At 43.9% G+C, this 26,351-nt stretch overlaps 1 protein-coding gene across 1 annotated transcript in view; it reads right to left on the bottom strand.

Annotated features, from left to right (window-relative positions):
- Positions 1–26,351, bottom strand: part of LOC135711357 (hemicentin-2-like) — a 123,953-nt gene that overhangs the window by 18,514 nt on the left and 79,088 nt on the right. The window contains exon 3 of the mRNA XM_065234156.1: positions 7,268–7,476. Coding sequence (XP_065090228.1) covers positions 7,268–7,476 — 209 coding nt within the window. The remainder of the gene's footprint in view (positions 1–7,267; positions 7,477–26,351) is intronic.

Here is a 26,351-nt window from a genome sequence, read left to right as displayed (position 1 = left end):
TGTCTAGTTTCTATTTGTCTGTATCTATCATCGACTAACCTCCTCTTTGTGTCGTAAAAAACTGTAATTTCGTTCTGAACGTGTTTCAATCTTTGTATGTTGAACTAACCTGGTATATTAAATTGCGTTTAACTTCCCAAAAAAACGTACCGAGATTTTACCTTTTCCAACAAAACCCGCTCAATCGACAAAGAAACTAATCTTCAGCCTTTATTTTCAATTTGTTAACTTCTCCTCTATACGACTTCTCTCCAGAGATGCCAGATTATTTTCTATGCAATTCCGTAGATTTATTCAAATCTACGGATTTCTACGGATTTTTTTTAGTCGAAGGTGATATTTTTTTAGTTCTAAGGTGATATTTTACGTTAAATGATAAATCGATGAAAGAACTTTTGAAAAAATACTAGAGACAGCCCTCTGGGGTTGTAAACTATGGTGACGTCGGACTACGTGGTCTTATATAATAAATGTTATATGTTAGCTGCAGCAGGACTTGTGTTTTGTGTAGGAATAGGAATTTGAGCGGGGTTCTCTCTTTTTATACTCTTTAGTATGACTATGATTGCCCTGAAAAGGAGCTTTTGATATGAATTTTAGTTGGGACATGTTCAGAAATTTAACTCTTTTGGAAAATCTTGGTAGTACAGGCATGAATACCATGATACTGTTGCACCTGTAGTTTTTGGCATACTTTCACTGATTGCTTCCCGGGGATCCTTATTAAGCCATAGCAGCTTGTTGAAGTACACGCAGCACGTGACTGGATCATCATTCATCAGAGTTGCTCTTTGTAGTGCAGTTAATTCCTGGATAGGATCTGTTAAGTCATCGCCATTGTGTCCTTCTGACAATCGATGTAGGATATTCAACAAATGGGCCACTTCATCTCACTCGCACTGAGTGTGAGGAACATCGTACGCTTTCCTTATTGTTGCATCATGGTGAACAAATTTCTCTTCCTTTGTTGCCAATACTGTACTGAATTTGGTATTGATTTGAGGAAGGATAGATTTCGCTCAATGCACTGCTCCATGAATAAGGCGGTCCTTAAGGTTGACACATGTAATGTTAGCGGTCCCCGTGCACTTAAAAGTGCATTGCAAGTCTTCGGAAACTCTAAGTCGAAGAATTTTCATTGTCATATACAACAAATGTGGTTTGACCACAGGCCTGTCTTGACGACGTGTTTCATTGGATGCCATCATGAAATATGTCACCCGAATCCCTGGCTTGAATTTCTGTAGATGGCGGAAACAAATGGCAGGAAAAGCTATCTTTTCGCCGTGCTCGTCATATATTAAAGACAGAGGAACCCTGTTTAGCGCGGGAGCGATCTCCAGGCATTTATTCTCATTCCAAAGGAGCGTTTCCTGTTGCCCAAGCAGCAATTCTGTCTCATTATCCACGGCAATGGTTTCCAGCTCGATTTGAGGATCCACTACAGGGTTTCAAGACCATCTATGGCGATCTGATCAATTGTGATCCCGTAGCGGTGATACAGTGGTGTCGTAATCTAATAAGAAAGCCACGCTTTAACCGTAGTTTCCTTTATAAAGCCGGACAAGTACAATGAGTTATGGATTACGTGCTTTTTGATGAACACGTTGAAGGCCTGATCATCATCAAGCTGACGGGGAAGAGAGCGTCGTCTCTCTTACATAACGCAAACGGTAGAACAACATTCGAGCAAAAAGAAAATTATCAAATGACTATCATATGACATGTGTGATTTCATTCTGCAACTCCTCAATTTGGTGTAAATTAAACCATTTCTGATCAAAAAGGTTATTACTATGACATCGTTGCTTGCACAAGCACAACATCAGCAGCTCTGATTATGAGAACAACTAAAATACTTACATCCGTGACGGGCTTCGGAGACAGTGTCGTATGACAGAGCCTGTCGTATGACATTTTAGTTTGGTACTGTAATTTGAAAGCTTGTTTTGCACAGAAAATGTGTCGACTACGGTGACCGCTAACAAGACTGGTCTCGACATGACTTTTATTCGCCTTCACACGGCACCGTCGAAAATTTTTCTCTTCAAGCAAGATTGACTGTATATTATGGGAACTTTCGATGGAGTGAAGAGATAGTACGAAGGCCGCCATGTTTCACGCACAGTCTGACGTTTGTTTACTCAAAAACCGGATAAGTGAGCAAGAAAACGGTTGACAAGTTGCAGAGGTGTATTTTAACTTTATGCTTCTTTCCCTTCAGAATCAGATTGTAAAATTCGATTCTGAAGGGAAACGTACATTTAAGAAAAAATCCGTAGAAACTGTACCGAATTCCGTAGATTTTGCCTACGGATCCGTATTTCTGCAAAAATTTGTAAAATCCGTAGATCTGCGGAGATTTCCGTAGATCTGGCATCTCTGCTTCTCTCAGATCAACTTCTAACTATCTTTTCTCTCTCTCTCTCTCCCTCTTTCTCACCCGTCACTTCTACTTCACCTGTAACCTTGTCATGCCTCATCGGCCAAACCACTTCTCACCTTATTGGCCGATCGCGAGGCGGAACGGTCCGCCTTGCCAGAACAATTATCATTAAAAAATTTACCGACTTTTTCAGCATTTAGAAACACAGTAAAAAATACTTACTCCTGTAAAATCTAAGGCTGTGTTCCATTTGGTGAACTTTCACTTAAAATCGACAGATGGAACATTTTTAAATAAACCTGCTATTGTACCAGACTTATTTCTGACCGACCAGGAATCAATTTTGACAAACACCTTCTCGAAAATGGGAAGGTCAGCAACAGAGAGATTTTCGAACATTTTCGAAGTGTCAAATTTAAGTGAAAATTAACCAAATGAAACACAGCCTAAGTGTGCTTTTTTATTTTTTCCCAGAAAATCTTAATTTTTCCCTATAATTTTGACCAAGACGTCATTTCGTGCTACAATTTATTGAAAAATGACAAAGGTTTTCACCACTTATAACTCTGTCAATAGCATATGGATTTTATTTCTAAACATGCCAATCGATTCGAAATTTTTCTGCAAATCTGTTAAAATTAACACTTTATCAATTTTTAAAAGGCGACTATTATCATCGATTACCTACAAAAAGCGCTTTCCCTAACACAGATTTCAAAGTCGAATTCCATCCGGTTTCGCCGAACGATGCTTATTCATTCACCGTGTGTGGTGTTGTCCGGTCGGTTGTCATCAGCAGTGCTTTAGAGATGAACTAGCCTAAGGCTAAAAATCTCTATAATAAAGCTTAAAAAAAAAATCAGCAGTACTTTCAGCGCGTGCCGTTGAATATTGTTCTCCAGTACACAACGAAAGGCTGCCTACAAACAACGAGCTGCAGCCCACATGAGCGTTTATTCACCGAAGAAGGATGAAGAAGCCGCACCGCTGGATTCAGCAGCTCTTCGTGAGCCACTATGGGCCATCTATGCCAAGCACGTCACCCTCGTTCTAAGCAACATACAGCTCGCCAGCCTCATCCGTGTTGTCCACCTTAATTGCTCAGCATAATTCAACCACCATGACAAAATGGTTCTTTTCAGGACCACACACTTAGAAATACTTAATCTTACACGTGACGGAATCCATTTTTGACATAAAGGATGAGACGTAAACAAACATTTCGTGTAAAACTAAGTGCTCCGAGACTGAAAAGTTCGAAAGTACGTTTGATTGAGCTGAATTTCGCGTCTATTATGACTCAATTTTATGTCAAAATTGACGCTCGTATATGTCAGTCTCAGAGCAACTAAATTTACATCAATTTTTCTAAGTAGGTACCATATATTATTGTTGTTTAAGAGTTAATTTTCATTGAACATTCGCTCGCCTTGCTGCCAGCCACATCACCCCCAAAACTCTTTGAACCAAACGTTTGTGGTCAAATGCGTAACAGTATCGAAGCGGCACACAAAAAAACTCGCAATGACCGAATGCCACATGACCTTGTTAATAAACCAGAAACACTTAAAATTAAGGTAAGGTTTTCTCCAGGACGCCAGAAAAAAGCAAAAATATCTCGAATTCATACGATTGATCGCAAATATCTCGCTATTGGAAAATTTTAACAAAATTTTAACTTTTTTTAAATTATCTGATGAATAAAACAAAAATTGCAGGCGTTTTGTGCACGAAAATGCTTTTTTTTTGTCATGAGAAAACGAGGCGTTTCCGTGATAATGGGGTTTCCCTGACACAGTAGCTAGAGTAGATAATGTTAATGCTCGAGTTATTTAAGATTGCTTTCATGTCATCGGCCACATCTTGCTGGACCTTATCAATGAATTCATAGCAAACAAGACATGTGCCAGGTGTTACTATTGTCATCCTTAAATGTATATACACCATCTAGGCATTTACGAAATAGAAATATATTTGCTACAAATCGTCATCGTACGAATTATACCATATTTGGAACCTTGAACCAGATGATGGACACATATAATAAGCACTGCGATAATATTGACTTTACAATGACAAAAACCAAATTAAAGCAATATTTTAATTCCTCGCATAACGTCAGCTAGAAGTAATTTTTTTTTCAACTTGTTCTTAAGACATTTTATAAAAATATATACAAAGAAAAAATTGTAAAAATAGCACTTAAAACAACAATTTAAAACGGTCTACACTGATTGACGTCAAATAAATAAATAAACAAATTTGGCAGGAATCCTTAGTGGTCCCTATTCAAAAAGTTGCTGGAACGATTAAAGCCAAAGAGTTTCGTCCCATCAACATGTTGCACACATTAGAGAAAATCTTAGAACTTGTTGTTAAAGGCCAGCTGTTGGAGTATTTGAATAGCAACTCTTTGTTGATACCAGAATAATCGGGATATTGGGAAGGTCATGCTTGTGAAAACGCGTTGAATTTGATATTAGCGAAGTGGAAAAATAGCTTGGAGTGTAAAGATACGATTGTTGCTGTTTTTTTTGGATCTTAAACGCGCTTTTTGAAACAATTTCTAGGCCCTTATTGTTAAGAACAATCAAGCGCTTTGGAATTACGAGTAGTGCATATAAATGGTTTGAACGCTATTTGTCTGACAGACTGTTTTTAATGATTCTGTTTCCAGTCCCGTGGGGAATAACCTTGGAGTGCCCCAGGGAAGTGTATTAGGGCCTCTGTTATTTATTATGGATATTAATGACTTGCGACGTGTTTTTCGACTTTGCGACATTAATCTTTTTGCAGATGATACTGTGTTATTCATTGCAGCTAAGGATTTAGATGATGCCGTTTTACACTTGAATGAAGATTTGCGTTCTCTAAGTAGATGGTAGAAGTATAAGCAGTTGAAATTGAATACAAGTAAAACGGAATCGAATAAATGAGAACGTCTCTGTTGTAATTGATGATGAGGCTATTGATCGCGTTCGGGAGATTAAATATCTTGGCATGATTATTGATTTTTTTTTCTTTGGTTTGTTTTTTCCGTCGATCTTGTTTTCCGTGCTGAGCACCAATGCTACCGACGTGCCAGGAAGGCAGCTCCCACACCTGGACCCTACCACCTATCGACCCATCAACTCATGAACCGGGGACCAACGGCTTTACTTCCCATCCGAAGGAAGGCGTGATCAGAGATGTTATGCCTCAGAACATCCCGGCGGCGCCGACTGGGATTGAACCCAGGCCTGCTGGGGTGAGAGGTAATCACGCTTACCACTACACCACCGGCGCCGTTGTGATTATTGATGAAAAAGTTAAGTCCAACACTCACATTGATAATGTCATCAAAAAAACCAAGAAGTATGAAATTCTAGGTCGACTGAAAAACGATTTAAATATTGCCAGTAAAATACAGCTATACAACTCAATGATTTCTCTTTATCTTGACTTTTGCCCTTCCATTTTATTTTTAAACAATGCAACACAAATATCGAGATTTTTGTTACAAACAAAGAACACTGAACTATCGGCTCCGTAAAGCTAACGCGATTGAGCCTTCCAATAAACATACTAGTAAAAAATAATATCAAGATTACAGCGCTTGCAGAATTTAAAAAATGCGTTTGATTTTGAGATGTAATAGATTCACTTCCTCAACTTTGATGCTAGAAGCTTTACAATGGTTGTCGGTGAAGCAAATAATTGTATATTAGACTATGGTGTTCATTTTTAAAGTAGTTAACGGTTTGCTGCCTCGATATTTCTGTGATCGAATTGAAAGAGGAAGTGAATTTCATAGATATAATACTAGAAACGCGGTTGAAATAAGAACACCACATTTCTTGACTTGCTTGCTTCCCAAAATTCATTATATTATAAAGGAATAAATGTTTTCAATTCGATGCCTAGATATATCAAACGTTCAGCAACACTTACATAATTAAAAAGACACTGCATTTCACACGTTAAACCTGTCGTTAGAACAGTTTCCAGTAATTTTTTTTTTATGAATTGGCAAATTATGTATCTTGACGAAGTTATCTCAAACGGATTATTTTGTATGGATAGCTGTCATAATGCCTTTTTAATAATTATTGTTGCACTGTAAAAACTGTTTTTGTTCGCCACGATGGTGATGATGGATTTTTAATATTTGATTTATTGGTAATAGCTTTTTAAAAAAATAGTCTACAAAGGTTTGAGCCTCGCGTTTTTTGGCAAATTTTGGGGGTTCGTGAGCATTCCTGATATTGCTGAAAATTATGAAAGCATTAGATTGCTGGGTTGCTAGTGTAATAGGATGCTTTGTTGATTGTTCATTAACTGTTGGTCACTTGCAATACTTATGAATGGTGGACAAAAAGGTGAACTAAGAGGTGGACGCCTGAGCTTTTCCACATTTATATCGCTGTGAAGCAACTGTAAACTCTAGAGGGAATTTATATCTGTAACTGAAACCAGTTCGATTTTGTTTGCAAACCTGGTTAAATTGTCATATTTAATTATCTTAAAGATACATCGTTCATTTCAAACCTTTGTAGGGGTAAGAGGTGGGACCATCATCATCATCATCATCATCATCATCTATACTGGCATATGACAATTGGCCTCGGATCAAAAGTAGTTGTTCCAAGCTGTCGGTATACCCTTCGTTGTAAGAAGAGTAAAACAGAGTAAGAAGATCCAGCAACCCAAACACTGATGACCACCCATTGTCGCAATAAGCATCCCCATTTTTATGGAGCTATAATTTCCACTTCAGCGCCAAAAACCTTACACTTCGTCGGGGACGAAAACCCAATTTGAAGGCCATCCGGACCAAAAGGGAAAATGACAGAGCTTAAACATTCCGTAACTAAATCAGTAATAACAATTTATATGACTTACCGTTCGGTTGCCCTTGTGTTTGACGCGACACTTTAGGATGGCCGTATCGTCCACCACCGTGGTGACGTTCCGCGGGCTGACGTCGTCAAAGTAGGGCTTATTATCCGGCGGGGGAAAACTGAATGGGACCGAACCGATGCCTCCTCCTCCTCCTCCAGCTCCTCCTCCGGTTCCGGAGTTCCCGTTAAACATCGGCGATGATGTGATTCCTGTTTTGGAGAAAAGGTAAATTGCGTATTTCAGAAAAGGGAAATCAAATTACATTCGACTAATTCCAGGCAATCAAGTATAAGGGTGTGAAAATTAGCGTACTCAAGCATGTTATGCTCAATTACACGTTTTTTTCCGAATGACTCCTCGAACAAAGAAATCATTGCACGTTCAATTTTCGGACAATCACAGTCCCGCTGACTAGGACAAGCTTTTACCCAGCAGGGCGATTGGGCGTTCGGTTCGAGGAACAAAGTTGCATCCTTCCTTTCTGGCTCGGATCCAGCTGACGAGGAACTTTCTCCGGAAAACCATAAATTATGCACACACATTTTGTCAAAATTCCTTCCCTGAAGCAGCATGTGCGCCGGCCGAGACCAAGGCTGAGGGGAAGGTCGGTTGCTAGAACTTTACTACACGGTCAAACTTTTGCTCACTCCCCACCTCCAAGACCCTTCTTCAAGTCGTCAACTACCACCCACCCCAAATGGGAGCTCAACGTTCAGTTTAATGAAAAGATCAACTCTGTGCTGGTTGCTTCTTCTATCTCTGATGATGACGAAGTAGGCGTCTAACCTACCTCACAACATCAGTCAGTCAGAGACTGGATGCGAGAGTTGTGACTCTTTGAAGAGTTCCTCCATTCACCACCTCAGAGCATTCGGAATGTAAGGAAGGAAGGAAGGAAGATAAAAGTTTTGCTTCACCGATTTTAGCTTGCAGGAGATATGCAGGTGCAGATGCTGGGAGTAAAGTTTGCCATCGATCGGTACCACAAGCTAGGTGATTTTGATGTCGAGCATGCAACGGTGATGCACACACACACACTGATAAAGACCCTTATGTGGGCGGATAATCGCTCTTTGTGAGGAGTTGATGCATGTGAATTTGATGACCAGGAGCAGGACTCAGTAATTTACAGTTCCAGGCAAAATAACAAAAATAAATTGAATTTTTGATTCGACCTTCTCCGATTTCTATGAAACTTTGCATAATTGTTTGTTTTGGGAAATGATTTGCATTTTTGCTAAAGTTTGGCTTTGAAATTTTCGAAAAACGGCATTTCTGTTCGAAATAACGTCAGGGAAAAAGTTGAAAAATTATCTCTTTCTCGGTTAAACAAACAAAAACTATTTTTGGTTTTTGTTTTAGTAAAACTTCAAAAAAATATGTTCAGAACCCAAATATCCCAAAACGTCCTGGTCCGAAAATTTAAAAAATGCAAACATTTGAAATGTTCAAATCAATGGATGCTTAACAACTGATTAAAAATCGTAGAACAAAAACTTTTGATCAACATTTTGAACTTTGTGTTGTGCATCGTCATCAACTCTCACTTTCACCGGTTTGTAATGCAGCAATGTTTATTTATATATCACCGTCTTCGACTAGTCGTACAGACTGAACTTTTCTAATTATAAACTAGAGATTACTACCTTTGAGATAACTCTAAGACCAGAAGATCCCGAAGATACGTGTTCAAATGTTTGGCTCAGCTCTGGTGCTATCTTCGGTCCAAAGCCAACCGATGCACCCTTCGAAACAGAGGAAAATCCAGGAACCCCTCATTTTATCTGTCAAACTTTCATAGCGAATCAAAACAAACATACTACACTAAAATTTTGACTAGAATGGGGTACGTTAATCGATTTGCTTGGGACTAATAGGCTAGTCAAGTAGTGAGCCAATTTTAAATCATTAGATCTGTACAGACAAACAAAGTACACTGTTGTACTACCGTTGTACTTCTTTAAGCTAGTACCTCAAATTGTACCTTTTAAGGTAGATACTCGATTAAAGGAGTACAACGGTACTGCTTTGTATGTCGGTTAATGGTATTAGTTTCTTAGTTTAGTTAGTTTAGTTTAAATGATCTTTATTTCAGTTCAACTTGGATGATTACCATATACATTTGTCTAAGTGATTTAATTGCTTTCTTCATCTTTAGGTATGGGCAAAGTTCAAAATTTGTTTTACAGAATTAGTCCTAGACTTAGTACACGGTCGACCACCTTGGTGGGATTGGTTCGTTTTGTTTTTAGAATTTGAAGAGAAACTACTTAATACTACTATTTACAGCTTAAAACTAACCTACTCTACTATATACACTTAACCTACTATGTACAAATTTCTTATTAAAGCATGTTCAGAAAGATTGCATTTTTGGATAAATTTGGTTGTTATATACTCAATTTTGGAATCTACTTTGGCAATTTCTGCCTCTTTTTTTTTTTTTTTCCTTTGGTTTGTTTTCCGTCGATCTTGTTTTCCGTGCTGAGCACCAATGCTACCGACGCCAGGAAGGCAGCTCCCACACCTGGACCCTACCTATCGACCCATCAAATCATGAACCGGGGACCAACGGCTTTACTTCCCATCCGAAGGAAGGCGTGATCAGAGATGTTATGCCTCAGAACATCCCGGCGGCGCCGACTGGGATTGAACCCAGGCCTGCTGGGGTGAGAGGTAATCACGCTTACCACTACACCACCGGCGCCGCTGATTTCTGCCTCTTGATGGAGGTCTGCTATTCTTGTGTCGAATGGACGATCTAGGATCATCCTCAACACTCTATTCTGTGCAACCTGGATTTTGTTCCTGTGAGTCTGAGCGCACGATTCCCACACCGGGGCGGCATAGAAGATCGCGGGGGCTATGATCTGTTTGTAGACAGCCAGTTTGTTTTGCCTTGAGAGGCGGGATCTGTGGCAAATGAGCGGATACAAACACCTAACCAAGGCGGAGCACTTAACTAGGGTTTTCTCTATGTGCGAGCGGAACAGGAGCTTCTCATCGAACAACATCCCGAGATAAGTAACATCAGTGGACCACTCGAACCTTGTACCATCCATTATTACGGTACAGGAGGGAGACGGTTTAAGTTTTGGTGATTGTCTGTGAAGGAACATGATCGCTTGGGTTTTCGAGGCATTGATTTTGATTTTCCACGTGGTGGCATAATCAGTAAAGGTGTCAAGGCATCGTTGGAGCTTGTTCGTAATTTCACGAGGCATCCTACCCTTGACGGCTATCGCGGTGTCATCTGCGAACAGAAAGAACACGCAACCGTCTCCTAGAGGAGGGATGTCCGACGTGTAGATGCTGTAAAGCAGTGGTCCCAGCAGACTCCCTTGCGGAACACCTGCTGGGATCGGAAATTGTCCCGAAAGGGAACTATTCAACGACACCCTGAACGACCTTTGCTGGAGGTAGTTACGGGTGATTTTCACAAGGTATGGTGTAAAGTTAGAATTACAAAGCTTGTATATAAGTCCGTCTTTTTTTTTTTTTTTTTTTTTTTTCTTTATTTTTGTGATTTTTAGCCGTAGGCTAGTTCATCACATTTGATAATCGAGGGTCAGGCTTAGGGCCTGCCTCGAAAGAAAGCGTTTCAGTCTATCGTTACATAACGTACAACTGGCTCTGATTACCCACCAAAAGGGACAGACAACATTTTAAAAAACTTAATGTAAAGTGGGAGTTACAACGGGACTGTGGTGAGGAATGGATGCGCGAACAAGGTAGAGCTCCACCGTAAGAGACATTGTCAAACGCCTTTTCGACGTCTAACAAAGCCATGACTGTGGACTTGGATACAGCTTTGTTACTTCGGATGTTATTCATTACCCGCACTAGCTGATGATTGGTGGAATGCCCCTTGCGGAACCCGAACTGTTCCGGAAGAAGATTGTCATGTTCCTCCACAAACTTGTTTAGTCGGCTGAGGATCAATTTTTCGAACAGCTTGCTCAGCGCTGAGAGCAGGCTAATCGGTCTGTAGCTTGACGGTAGTGAAGGGTCTTTCCCAGGTTTGCGGATCGGGATGATTTTTGCCACCTTCCAGATGCTTGGAAAGTAGTGCAGCTCCAGGCACCTGTTGAGGATGGCAGCCAGCAGCGAGTGCACCCTCGCGCTGAGATTTTTCATCTCTAGGTTGAATATTCCGTCAAACCCGGGAGCCTTCATGTTCTTACTGTGTTTCAGCGCTGAGCAAATTTGTTCCTCTGTAATCCGTTCTTATGGAGGGACGGCACAAGGGGAGGCATCTAACGTCTGGACGCACTGCGCAACCTGGTTCTCGAGTGGACTTGGGATTTTGGAGCCAAGCAAATGCGACTGGGCAATGTGCTTCCCAATCGCATTGGCTTTCTCTTCGTTGGTGATAAGCCGTTCGTCATTGACTCTAAGTGGTGGAATGGGCTTGGGGTGAGACTTCAGCACCTTGGCAACCTTGCAGAATGGTCTGGAACGGTCGTCCAGGTTCTGAACGAGCCGCCCGAAACTCTCGTTCCGGATTGAGACCATTCTGGAACCGATCTGCCGATTCAGATCGACCATTTCGTATTTACGCTGCAGATCCCCAGTCCGCTGGAACTGGCGTCTACGAACATTTCTGAGCCGAATCAAGAGTTTGGTGTGGGAATCAATTGCTTGAAACTTACCCCTCACAGGAACTCGTCGAACGCACTCTTCGTCAGCCACGGATATGGCTTGATGGAGACCCTCCAGGGCCTGGTCGATGTCCTCCACTGTGTCGAGTGGTGGGTTGTCGACGATGAGGCGGTCGACCACGCGCCGAAACTGGACCCAGTTGACTCGATGGTAGTCCTTCCGCAGGCACGGTGCAGGGGCCACGTTGCAGCCCAGCTCGGTCAGCACCGGTTGGTGGTCCGAACTCAGGTCGTTGGTTGGTCCAGCGTCGATGGGTTGCCCGCCGGTGATGTGAAGGTTGGTTCGTCCGGAAACCAGACGGAATAGAGACCATGCTGGGAATGGTCGAATAATAGGCGGCCGTTCTGGTTCTGCTGGTAGTTTCGCCAGGCCTCGTGCCGGGCGTTCAGGTCCCCTCCGATTACGAAGCGGGCATTGGTGTGGGTTATGATGGCAAGGTTGTTTTTGAACTGCTGTGCTGTACCATTGCTAACGGTACATTGCCGGGGCAGTAGGCGGCGATGAATCGGACGTTTCCGGTCGATGTTTCCACCTCAACGCCGACGGCCTCGATGATGGAAGTGCGGTAGTGGGGTAGGGTGCAGTACTTGATGCCTTTCTTGATGATGACCGCGACACCGCCCCCCCCCCCCCCTGGAGCTGGTGCGATCAAGCTGGACAATGCTGTGGTCGGGCAGCCAGAAGCTGTCACCGGTCTTGAGGTGGGTCTCGGTGAGAAGGCCCACGTCGATGTCGTGCTTGCGGAGGAAGTCTGCAAGCTCAATGTTTTTCGCCCCTACGGAGCGAGCGTTCTAGTTGGCGATCCTTATGGCTTCACGGTCCATAATTAGCGACGAAGCAGATGATAGCTTGGAGCTGTTGTGTTCTTGTAGCGCAGGTGCGCTTGATGATGATGGCCTGAGCCATCCGTTGACAGCGGAGAATCGTCGGATGCTTCGCCGGTTGTACCAGCCAATCCCGGAGCAGGGGGATCCGTCGATGGGCCGGAGGCTTGACCGGGTACTGCAGCGGCAGTCGACTGGGCAGCAGCCAACTGTTGGTTGAGCGGGAGCGGCGCCAACACTGGAATGGCCATGGTTGGACCGGTGATAACGGAGGAAAGTTCTGCACGTTGTTTTCCGGAACCTTCTTGCGACCGGGCTGGTTGTCGGACGAGGCCTTCTTCCGGATCTCGGCGTATTCGGCCCGCTTCGGACAGGCCTTACTCGTGGCCTTGTGGGCGGCACCGCAGTTGGCGCATGTGGGAGCGGCTTCCTCGATGCTGTCGCAGTCGTCGATCTTGTGGTTTTTGCCGCATTTGATGCAGCGGCTGGCCATGCGGCAGTTCCTGGTGCCGTGCCCGAACAATAGGCAGTTCGAGGACTGAGTGACGCCACGGTGGGTCGGCTTATACCGCTCCCACTTCACTACGATGTGGAACAGTGTGCGTGTCGTCTGGAATCCTTCACGGTTGTGGAGTTCTTCTGCAGATGGACCAGGTAGAACTGGTCACGATACTTGATGGCCTTGCTGCGGGTCATCTTGTGGATTTCGACCGGCTTGAGGCCGTTCGCCTTAATCTCGTCCATTAAGGTGGTGGTGTCCATGTGTCCTCGACGTCGTGGGAGAAGTACTCCAGCTTCATCCTGTCCAAAAGGGCCTGGACTGCGTAGTAGTGATTTTCGGCCGAGACCATCAGTTTGTAGCCTTCCGTGCACCGTTGAATGGTGCAACGAAGGCCCTCCTTAATGTAGTAATCCAGCTGCTCTCATAGCCCGGGAGGGAAGCCCTTCACATAGAAGGGTGGCAACTTCACTTTTTTCGGCACCGTCTCAGGGTCCGACTGCGGCTGGGCTCCGTTCTGCAGGGCGGAGAACGGATTGTTGCTCAGCAGCTTTTTTGCTGCCGTCTTCAGTTCTGGGTCGTTTAGTTCCGGGAGGCCCCGGCTGCGGGTCCGCAACGCCCGTCGGGACGGGCAATGGGGTTTTCTTCTGCTTCTTCTGGGCAGGCTCGGTGGTCGCGCCGTCTCCTGGGAGAGGCTGTTTTCCCGGTAAACCGGCACTTGCGTTACCGCGCGATTTCTTACCCATGGCTGAACTGCTCAACAGTCTGGCAGCGAATGATGATGAGATGTCTGATGGTATTAGTTTCAACCGGTTGTTACTACTTATCCTATTTCTAAATCGTTTTTAATCAAGTTAAAATCAAATTCGTCAAAGATAGCATTGAATAAGCAAAGACGCGAATCAAAAGGGTTGCTTGGTAGATTGGTCGAATCGTTCCAGGGAAGTTGTCTCAGCGCAAAACGTAAGAACCTTTTCTGCACCCGTTCTATCGTTAGCACGTGAGCTACATAATAAGGGAACCTACTTCAGAATTCAACGAATCAACGAACAGTAGAGCGTAGATGTCGGATGTCAGAAGCGTGGCGACGGATGAATCAGAAAGAACTTTAGCAGTCGTAATGCTCACGTGTTCGTTGAATATGAGCTTCGAGGCGATTTTTTTTATTACCGTGATGTTTAGCCGTAGGCTAGTTCATCACGTTCTATAGCAGATGGTCAGGCTAGATCCTGCCTCAAAAAATAGGTTTCAATTTGATATTACCGTCACGCGTACTATTACGTCACGTATTACTGGCTCTGATTACCCAACGAATGTGACAGACAACATTTTAAGAACTGAATGTAAAGTCAGGACTACATCGCGGCTGTGGTGAGGACTGGGTGCGCGAATAAGGCAGAGCTCCACCGTAGGAGACAGTGCCCCGTCCGGTGGAGAAACCCCGATGGCAGAAAAAAATAGAAAGGCGAGGAAAACACGATCAGTGCAGCCACCGACGGGGGGGCTGGATTTGATTATACAAGTGGGCGTCTTTCAGAAAGGCGATCACCACAGCCAACGTCGAGGGGTCGTAACCAAGCAGATTCCTGACGTTCTCCGCGAGTCCCTGTTGTTCGCGTAGCTTCAGGAACTCCGGGCAGACACACAGCACGTATTCCACCGAGGCGGGGATGCTGCAAATTGAACAAACCTTGCGGAAAGGTGGCCCACTGAAATTACAGGAAATCCTCGCATGGCCGGTCCGGAGTCTTGAGATGATCCACTGGTCCTTGTACTTTTGGCTGTCCAGCCAGAGGCGTACGGTTTTCTTGCTCTTCCTCAGGAAAGTGGTCCGCAAATGGACCTGCTGCTAGGCTTCCATTATAGTATTCGCAATCCAACGCCTGACGTCTAGGAGGATTACGTTCCTGGTGTAGCGAGGACGGGATGCCAGTCTGTCCACAGTCTCGTTTCCGGGAACACCGCAGATCCACGTAACGACGGTTGAAGGTGGGGCTTACCGTGTAATGGCTTGTATCCAGGGGTAGCTCGGGGCTTCGGCTTCCAGCGCTTGGATTACGCTGTGTGAGTCAGTTAACACGAGGATCGGTTGATCTGCCGGAGTGATGGCTGCGTCTAAAATAGCTGCGGCATCATCGGAAAAGACGGAACACTCCTCCGGTAGGCTCGTTGCAGTGTTTAGTCCTGCCACTCCGAGTCCAACTCCAGCCCGCGACCACGATCCGTCCGTAAAGCGATGAACGTGCCCCGGATAAACCGACCGTCTCAAAGCTACAGAGTTATCTCCGGCTTGGAATCCACTCTTAATTCGCTTATCTATTTTGACGACGTTCTTCTTTCCATGCCAGTGGACCCTGACCATCGGGGGAGGTCACCGTTGGCTGCAGTGCGGAGGGCTCTGTTCCCCTCGTTGAGGAGAAAGATCCTTTCGTTCCCGCATGTCTTAGCAGCGAGGGCAGCGGCTTTCGTAGCAATGGCTGCAGCAGATCGATAGCGAAAAGGGAGGATTCCGATTTCCACACATGCGGCGTCTGCAGGCGTGGAAGGGAGATGGCCGGGTACGATGCGTACGTAAGTAAGTAGGTAAGCGAGGATGTGGTTGAGCTTCTCGGTGGCTAAGCAGGTTATTTGATTTAGAGGCGATGGTAACTCCGAGTTCACAGATTGACGACACACGTTCCAATATCTTCTTGTGAGCAGGACATTCCAGAAAAGAAACTATGACACGATAGATTTTTAGATCATCAGCAAATGAAAGCTTGAACGAGGAAAATATCGAGTGGTCCCAGAACGCTTTCTTGGGGTACACCATATGTGATGTTGATAGTGCGGGATCGCACCGAGTCGCACATATGCGGTACGATCGCACAAGTACAAATATATCCACTCTGTAATGCAAACTGGAAAACCTGTGTACTTCAGTTTCTCTACAACTACACGGTGAATGAGAACAACCCAAATTAGAGTAAATTTGCCTCATGTTTTCCTGTGGAAAACCTCAAAAATCTGCTGGAAAATGAGGAAAATTGACGAAAATTTTACTCAGTCAAGGAGTAGTACCAATAGACTGAATGAATCCAATCTTTACTTTTCTCATATTCGGGATGTTTTTCCTGGACAAACCTGGAGAAACATGAGGCAAATTTATGAGTAAGCTAAACTCAAATTTGGGTCGTTCTCATTCGCCGTGTAGAATGTGCGGTACAGTGTCGAAGGCTTTTGCAAAGTTAACATACACCGCGTCAACTTGACGCCTCTCTGCTTCTTTGAGGGACAGTGCGGTGACGTAACACATGAGGTTCGTTGTTGTAGAACGATGCTTCATAAAGCCATGCTGACCATCAAATATGATGGGATGACGCCACGTTGTATAGAACGTTGTACACCAGTATTTCAAACACTTGACTGAGACAGAAAAGTATGGATACGCCGCGATTATTTGTCACCTGATAACATTTGCCAGACTTGTGAATAGGAACAATGTACATAAGCATGGAGGGGTGCTCCATGGCATGGAGCCCTCAGAAAGGTTCTTTCGTGAAGCGATCGGTTGAATTAGCGATCAATTGGGTTCGCTAGTTCTCTGGAACAGCTTTTCAGCAACAGGAATGGTATACCTTCAGTCCCAGGTCCTTTTTTGATGTCAAGGTCATCGATGACTTCTGCTACTTCTTTTGCGGAAAACTGAATAACGGGTAGGTTGATGCTGTGCGAAGGGCTGTAAGCAAAACAGTCGTACCTTGGTACAGGTGACACTTTGCTAAATACGCTCTCGAAGAGCGTGGCAAAAAGGTTTGAAGCATCCACATTTGTATTAACCTGGGCATCATTAAAGCTAACGTTGCATGGAATGCTCTCCGTTACTTCACGAACTCCCAGAAGCAAGATGGGTTTCGTTTCACGCTGTCCTGGATCCTGAATAGGAGGATAATAGAACTGTTTTGTACTGCAACTCTACTTCAAAAAGGTAATCACGGTCGTTCTCAGACTTCGGAGGGAAGAAACGGTGACGTGCTTTTCTTAGGTTGTTAAGAAGATACCGTAGTTCGGAGTTCCACCACTGAATTGAACGATCGTCTTTTCCAAGGGACATAGTCGTTAAGCACTGGGTAAAGCTTGTCATAGAATGCTGATAATATTCCATCCAATGATCCGGTTAGCGATAAAGAATCCAAATCCATGACAACCAGAGCCGTTTTGAAGTGGTCAAAATCGCAAAAGTGGAAATCGTAGCAAAAGTTATCGTCCAACTCTTTATGTACTACTAAATCATCGAACAGCAAAACAAAAGGCACGTGGTGATTGTCACCGGGCAATAGAGGCGTGGTGGGTTCAATAAGGTCTACTCGCTCTGGAAAACTGACGAATAAAGGCTGTACTATCTACTCTGAGTGCTTTGTATAATTGCTCCTGCACTTTCACCTTAGTTTAGGTTCCATCTCATTGCTCTAACTCGGGTACTGAAAAAACGGACTCGCTGAGCAAGTTGCGCGCAATAGAAGGCGATATTTTCGAGCGACAACTAAAGGCTGACTAAAAGTAAATTGATACGCACAGTACTTCGCTATTAAATAAGTTTAAAAAGTTCATTAATTGTTACTTTACAGTACTTTTATTAAAACTTCAATGTTACAGCATTAGATGGTTACATTTCTCCAGGTCGAACAAAATCTCGAACCTTACTCTTGATGGAACCAACCACTGACGTATGCTATGAATTGAAAGACTCCCAACACAAAATTGGTGCGAAGGAGACTTCAACTCTATGAATCTGATTTAAACAAAATATTTTAACATTTTATTATTATATAAATCACTAAATGCGAAGTTAGCGACTGCACCCGATTGAAGTGAAATGGATGGGGTGAGTAGAAATTCCAACGCCCTGTCTTCAACATTTCGTGAATAAAAGGGCGGGCTCTTCTCCCCACTCAATAGGGAATCCTTCTGTTGGATGACCGGTTGTATAATCTCGTGGTTGAATGGAGATAGAGTAGTTGTTGGATTCTGAAACCAATCACGTACTGTCATATATTCTAGGACCGACGAAAAAGCTGGTTCCCTTTTAAAACGTTTATTTATAACGTACGTAGAGTACTTGAAATCTGAAAATTAGCTCAATTCAAAATAACGCATATTAATTCATACCATCCATTCTGCTAATCTTATAGAAATTGCCATAAATGATTTATTTACACATCGAAAATGGTAACGCCTGTAATATTCAAAACAAAAGGCTTTCGATGATTACTTATTTGGATTGCGGCTGCATCACACAGTTCTGGCACCGTAATTAACAGAGTACCTGGTACTTGGCCTGCTTAAAATTTAGATTTCCACAGTGTAAATCAATACCCTACTCAACACGCTTAAACACCTGTTCCCGAAATGAAGCATGCAGCTAAAATAGATTCCGCGAACAGAAAATTAAATTTCCCCATCCATACCCAGCTAAATAACTGATCCGATTGTGTACAAAATGGGCACTGAAAAGCCTGCAACGTTTCCAAGACTCATGTGTTTCCCCCCTGTATCGGATAAAAACCGGCACCGACTGTGGTGGGCAGAAATGAAAATATTAATCACCACTCGTCCATTGCACGGCTAAGTACCGGAACTAATCCGACTGGATCCAATCTATACATCACCCCTTTTTCGCTCACCTCCGGCCATACGGCAAACATAATCCAGACACTAAGCTCTGTGCTCGACTCCGGAATCAGGAATACCACTTTTCAACAACATCCCACATGCCAACGCCAAACAACACTCACTTCCTACCAGTCGAGAGAAGGCCCTCCCTCCTTATTATACGACACGGCATTCCCACTCAGCATGTCCTATGGATGTGCCCCGAAGCAAATCGAGGTGGGATGCCATTTTCAGCATTAGATACGCAAGCACTATCGGCACATAATGAACATTTTTCATTTCTCCGACTCCGGCCAACCGAGTGCCCATCCAGGGTCAGGGGAAAAACACTGCGAGTGGGCAGGTGTGGAGGTGGACGGAACAATGCTGGGTTAGTTGCACACAGGACGACCATATTCTCCGGTCAGTAACATTCGATAAAAGCTCACTTGTCGGATCAGCGTCACAGATCGGGTACGAGCAAAAGTCGCCTGGTGCCGCTGCCGGTTGGTACGAGCTCGCCCTAGGCAAACGGCAGCCCTCCGGCAGTGCAGGAGAGTCATCCCGTTCCATTAATAATTCTTTATTTTGCCATGTAGATTGGTGGTAAGCATAGAACGGGAACCAATGCCTAAGCTTGAGCGCATTCACGTTTCACAGAGCGATACGGTTCGATCTTTGTCACTGAATTTGCAGCGCGGTTTGGCTTTCCGTAGTTTCATGCACTCATGGGTTTGCGGATTGGAGGTGGATTGTGTTCTGGTGGGTTGGAGAGGGCACGAGGACCAGCTCATCGAGCTACCTCGATTGCAATGTTTTAGTGGGCATTGTATTTTGGATGTTTATCGGAAACAAGCGTTAGGGTGGTGTGTTTGAGAGTTCTCTTCAATTTCCAATCGTCAAATTCGAATAATTCAAAAATTATGTTCCTAAAGATGATTAGGTATCTTCTTTTTCTAGGTTTTCTGTGCTTCTTTTACCGACTCTCAACTATGAGTTGTTCATGTACTGCCACAGTTATTAGGCCAATACATGCAATTCTATGCCCAACAAAGTCGAGAAAATCTCCACCCTGAACCCACCGACTTCACAATGGCAATTTCATGCCTATACTGACTAGGCTATCTGAGGCCTCATGATGTACGAACAGTACTTTTTAAATGTGAGTAGCTTCAGTCGTTTTCCGAGGTCTCTTCAATCCTGCCTTTAATGCAATGCAAAATGCAATATTCCCTTCTACTCAATGGATCATAACTTCGAGAGAAAATGTCTGAGCTTGCTGTTGATCGGTCGAATGTAACGGAGGTACTGCTTGGGAAGATGGTGACCAACGGGCTCACGTGACGATCGGTTTACTACTGAAACAGAACCAGCATGGTCACATCCAGAGTACAGCAAATGAAACAACCCGAGAGGAAATCGCAAACTTCAAAAGTACATCTTTCGAAACGAATCTTTGATTTATTTATTTATTTCTTCATCAACAGGCTTCTTGGCCCCAATGATGGATAAGTTGTTGCCAGTGAACTAAATTAATATACATTAAAACTACAGATATGTTTCGAATTATCTAAAAACATTAAGAAATCTAGCACGTAGCAAGTCACGCGAAACGTTAAAATCAAATTGACTGGCAACCCGGTTGAAAACTCTCTGTATCCCAGTAATGGCACTGTTCATTCCGTAATTGGTGCGGTGAGGTTGAGGTCGTAGCATCGCATTGTTCCATAGAGATCTTGGTCGCACATATAAGTTGATTCGTTGTAGGATTTTAGGACAATCAACTGGTTATAAGTGAAGCGTGGATTTTCAAACATGTTCACTACTTTTACATCACTAATAGCGATGTCTTCATTTTGACTTTTTAAATTGTACGAATTAGCTGACATCGGTGGAGTAGTTACAGTGCCGCATTATCTAACTTTTGTTTTGTTTGTTTACATATAACTAATACTAATACCTCCTTGTTTTCTCTCTAATTTGTCTACTATGTCCCACCATCACGATGAGAGATGAGCTACCGTACATGGTACACGCTCATATACACTCCCAAAATAGTATGCCGCAAGTAAGTATATCACAGAGGCAACTAAAGATCCAGAAACAAAAACCGAAAACGCTGAACGGCAGATTGGTTTACAGTGGTCGACCAGGGTGTGTGCTGATAAATTACAAAATTACAATTACATCATTATTCCATACATCAGCTTGAATTACGTTGATCGATATTACATTTTTTTTTGCTGTGCACTACACCACCGGAGCCAGCAAAGTTCAACAATCCATCGTTGCTTATGCCTTTGTTATCGTTTGGAACCAGTTTTTTTGAAAAGGGCCTAGCCTGAACAATACGTAAAGAGCAAATTGAAACATTGTACGTCGCGTGAAAGTGGAACTTAATGAAGGCCTAAGTACTTTTTCGTAGTTTTTAGTTTTCGGATTTGAAAGATCGTCGGTTACAGTGGCCTGCTTACTGAGCAGAAAAACGCGGTCCCAGGTCCTTACATATCAAAGAGATTTATAGTAAAATCGCTTGTGTATCGTGTATTTAGCGTAACTCGTTGTTGTCGTTGGTTCCGAGTTTGAATGGATACACAAATTTGAGCAACGGTATTATGTGATATGAGGGGCTCGGTGGCCTTAGAGCAACCGTTTTGCTTACTGAGCAGAACATCATGAGTCTAATCTCAGGCCCATCCACAATCAAGATTCGTCAATCGTTTTATTTGTTAATATGACTACATGGTAATAACAGCAACTCGGTGATTAAAAAGGTGCTCGTCTGCCTAGTGGCAAACGTTTTTGCTTACTGAGCAGAAGACCGTGGGTTTAGTCCCAAGCTCCTTCGCGTTATATGATCGTTAGGACATTAATTCAGCTTATCGTTTACCAAAACGAACCCTGCTGCAAACCCAACCCTCTTATCCAACATCCCAGTGATTCCTCGTGGAAGTGCAGAGGTGTTCTCGGCTTCCATCAAAGCGAGTGTCATGTCAACACAATCCTTCCCATTCCTTTCTTGACCTGTGTTCGGGCGCGGCCGGCGCTGGTATTGCCTAATTTAAGATCACCAGTTTTTACACATTGAGGATGATTGCTAGTCCCAAGCATCGTCTATTGGTTCTCTGTGTAATTACAGCTGATCTGGCAATAACAGAGTAGCAACCGTGGGCGGTCAATCAAGCTCAAGCAAGCTCAAGCTGTACGAATTAGCTGACATCGGTGCTCGTAGTTTCGGAGACGAAATGGATCCCGCCATGGTAGTCGACGAAGTGCGAATCGAACAAACCGCCGTTGCACTGATTCTATTCTCTCAATTCAATTTTGGTAGTGAGGGCTCCAAACAGTCGAACAGTACTCCAATGTCGACCGAACTAAAGGGTGTCCACGATGAAATTGCCACACTATGAAATTGCTCTAACTTTTTAACCGTTGGGTAGAATTTAATGAAAATTTGGGTGGATTTAGTTCATAGTGCATTATTTACATCCTGCAAGTTTTAAAGTCCTGTGATCAAAACTCGCGGAAATGGAGTCGAAAGAACAGCTCGTGCGTGATAAAATCTTGCGCATTCATCACGAGAACAAGGATCTCTCGCATTGTTCCATCGCTAAAACGTTGGGAATCGCGAATTCCACGGTGTCGCGAGTGATTAAGCGGTTCGAGGAACGGTTGACCACCGATCGGAAGCCCAGAAGTGAAGGAAAAAGTATTCCGTACAACACCAAAAATCAAAACCGCGTAGTTGGGGCCTTCAACCGAAATCCGAACGCCTCCGTTAGGGATGTGGCTAAGAAGCTGCACCTAAGCCGAAGTTTTGTCCAGAAGGCCAAAACTAAGGCTGGGCTTCGAACGTTCAAGGTACAAAAGGCCCCTAATCGCGACGAGAAACCCGTGCCAGGAAGTTGTACCTCAACATGCTGACGAAAGTTGAATGCTGCATCATGGACGACGAAACATATGTGAAGGCCGACTTCAAACAGATCCCCGGCAACCTGTTTTTCACGGCCAAGGATAAGTTCAGCGTTCCGGAGCATGTCCGCACTCAGAAGATGTCCAAATTTGCGAAGAAATTCCTGGTTTGGCAAGCCATCTGCACGTGCGGGAAGCGGAGTGCACCTTTCGTGACCCAGCACACGATGAACGGACAGGTGTACATAAAAGAGTGCCTCCAGAAGCGGCTGCTTCCTCTCCTGAAGGCCCACAACGTCCCAACAATCTTCTGGCCGGATTTGGCCTCATGCCACTACTCCAAGGACGTGCTGAAGTGGTATGCGGACAATAAGGTCAATTTCGTGCCGAAAATGTTCAACCCTCCCAACACTCCGGAGCTCCGCCCCATCGAGAAGTACTGGGCGATTATGAAGCAGCACCTTCTTAAACGACCTAAGGTAGTGAAGACAGTCGAGGAACTGAAGAAAGTATGGGTTTACATGCAAAAAACGGTTGATTCACAGGTTGTGCAGAATCTTATGGCCGGGGTTAAGACCAAGGTGCGGGCATTTGCGTATGGACTGTAAATAAAATACGAGTAAAATGGTAAAATGAAGTTTAATAGTTATTTCTCAATCCCTGAAAATTTGATGCCAATCGGATGAAAACTCATCATCGTGGACACCCTTTAATGCACAGTTGAGCGCCTTTAGACAGTAAATGTCCGTGAACTCTTTTGTTAACCGGAAGATAAAGCCTAGAGATTTTGAAGCTTTATTCGCTACGAACGACACGTCACACACGAAGGTCAACTGGGAGTCGAGGATAATTCCCAAGCCCTTGATTTCGTTCACTCTTACCAGTGGTACTCCAGAAAATGAATAATCGTGGAGTTTTGGATCTTTCGGTCAAGAAAACGTAATAGCTGAGCATTTTGCACGATTTACGGTCATACGATTCATCTGGCACCAATGAGCGAATGCATCAAGTTGTTGTTGTAGAAACTGAGCGTCAGCCTCCGAACGAATCTTGAAATATAGCTTGAAGTCATCAGTAAACGAAAGTCTTGATCCATCCAGCACTGAATTGACATCGTTGAAGTATAAAAGGAAGATGAGTGGTCCAAGATGACTTCCCTACGGAATCCCTGACGTGATTGGAAATGAAGCTGAAGTGGATTCGCCGATGACTACTTGCAAGCAACGACCGTTCAAGTAGGACTGGAACCAATCCAAAAGAGTTCCGTGGATTACAAGCTTTTCAAGCTTCGCTACAGCAATTTGATGGTTGACCTTATCGAATGATGCGGATAAGTCCAAACATAGTACATCCGTTTGTGTTCGTCCAAGCATACTTTCGGTTACGTAAGAAGTGAGACATAAAAGGTTTGACGCGGTTGAACGACCGGGAATGAAACCATGCTGGTCTGGGCTTGAAAATTGCTTGCAATGAAAGAATAATTGGTCCATTACAACAAGCTCATAGAGTTTGGAAACAGCGCATAACGAGGATATTCCGCGATAATTATCAACATTCTTCGTATCGCCGTTTTTGTGTACAGGGAACACGTATGCACGTTTCCAGCAGGACGAAAACACTCCGGATGAAAGCGACAAGCTGAAGATCATTTGAAGTGGCCCGAGCAAGCTGTCAATTCAGTTCTTCAAAAACACCGACGGAATTCCATTGTTTTTTTTTTGATTTATTTGAGAGATTTTTAGCCATAGGCTACTTCATCTCTAAGGAATTCCATTGGGACCTAAGCACGTTGACACTTTTAGTTTACGTGCAGCTACCAGCTATAATCGCATCATTGTTGACAGTGACTTCAGGCATAGCTAGCCCTGACGGCTGTGTGTTACTAGATGCTGATGATATCTGTCTATCGGATAGCAATTCGTTGGAGAAAGTCCTAGAAAACTTCGAGGCAAACATTTCACATATGGCTTGTAGTTCAGAGGCTACGGTCCCATTCCACTTCATTGAAGAAGGCAGGTCACACTCGTTACGCTGCTGTTTGACATAATCCCAGAAAGATTGTGGGTGGGATTTGAGTCGTCGTTGTAAGCCCGTCTGATATCGAACTTAACATCTCTTGCTAACGCGTTTATAGATTATGTTCAGCTTCACGTAGTGGTCACGCAGCGATACACTCTTGTTTTTCGAAAATCTTCTTAGGGCGGCTCTCTTTTGTCTTTTCAGCCTTCGGAGTTCGGGAATGAGCCATGGGGTACGACCAACGGCTACCGTCTTCTTGGGAACATGTCGGTCGATCGCATATGAAAGAATATGACAGAATGTCTGTGCAGCTATGTTCACATTGGTTCCGTCAAGAATGTTCTCCCAGTCTAGTGTCTCAAGAAGAAGAATGATGCTGTGATAGTCTGCATTCCTGGAATCGTAAATGACAGGAGATGGATTGACAGTGTCTTCCTTTACATTTCTTCTCTCGATATTGAGATGCAACGGTGGATTATGAGGTACGAACTTCACCAGCGGCGCTGGGCTAACGTTATCGATAGGGCGTTGTCACAGGAGCTAACAAAACATAAATCAAGGCTTCTGTTGTTCTCGTTTACAGCATGATTAATCTGCTGGAGTGTAGCAGTGCTGTAGCTGTCGAGGATCCTAGTCGTGCACCGATGAAACGTCGAGTGTGCAGCATCGGGGTAGAGGAGTCCGTTGCTAGATGACTGCCAACAAATTCCTGGCAAGTTGAAATCACCAATAATTAGAATTTCGTCCGTTATTGAAGCTCTGTCAACAATGGATGAAACTGAGTTCGTGTGGGCTTCAATCAATGATTCGTCACGCGTTCTCTCAGGAGGAAAGTAGACAACACACAACTACAGAGTACGATCTACGAGTTCAATCGCTAACCACAATTGTTCCACCGCAGTCCATGCATCGTCCTCAATTAAGTGTACCTTTATGCCTCGACAAACAGCTAGGAGGACACCACCACCTCGAACATTATTACTATTGAGCGGACCACAATCCCAACGAAATACTTCATATTGACGGTCTAGAACTTGACTCGAAATAGTGTTCTGATTGAGCCAAGTTTCAGTTAGTGCAAGAATATCATAACAGAAATCTGAACTGGCGGTCAAGTAATCGTCACAACAAGAATTTAAACCACCAACGTTCTGATAATAAACGGTGAACATATCATCCTTGGGCTCGTTAGCGTTAAAAGAAAGTTGTTCTGCGAGAACATTGCTATCGTTACGTGTTGTCGGGATAGCGCTGTTGTCGTCGACCAAACACAGTTGTTCAGGAGCCGATAGTGTAGCGACAGCACTAGAAACCGAAATATTATCAGGCAGAGTTGACGTCCAGGGTTGATTGTACTTGCCTTCGATTGGAGTTTGGAAGACCCCATCGTCCATCTCAAACAAGGGCTGGCTGGAAGGGCACGACTGCGTTGAGGGAACTAGGGGCTTCCATTGTACTTGTAGAAACCACGCGTCCCGGTGATGAATGAAGACGAATGATTCTCGAGTGACTTCCGTCTGTATGGCAAACTGGTGTA

Source organism: Ochlerotatus camptorhynchus, unplaced genomic scaffold (assembly GCF_037179485.1).
Source record: "Ochlerotatus camptorhynchus isolate MF236.1 unplaced genomic scaffold, CSIRO-AGI_Acam_v1.1 ptg000432l, whole genome shotgun sequence".
NCBI lineage: Eukaryota > Metazoa > Arthropoda > Insecta > Diptera > Culicidae > Ochlerotatus > Ochlerotatus camptorhynchus.
Note: the sequence above shows the minus strand (reverse complement) of the source record. Positions and strands in the feature narration are given on the sequence as shown.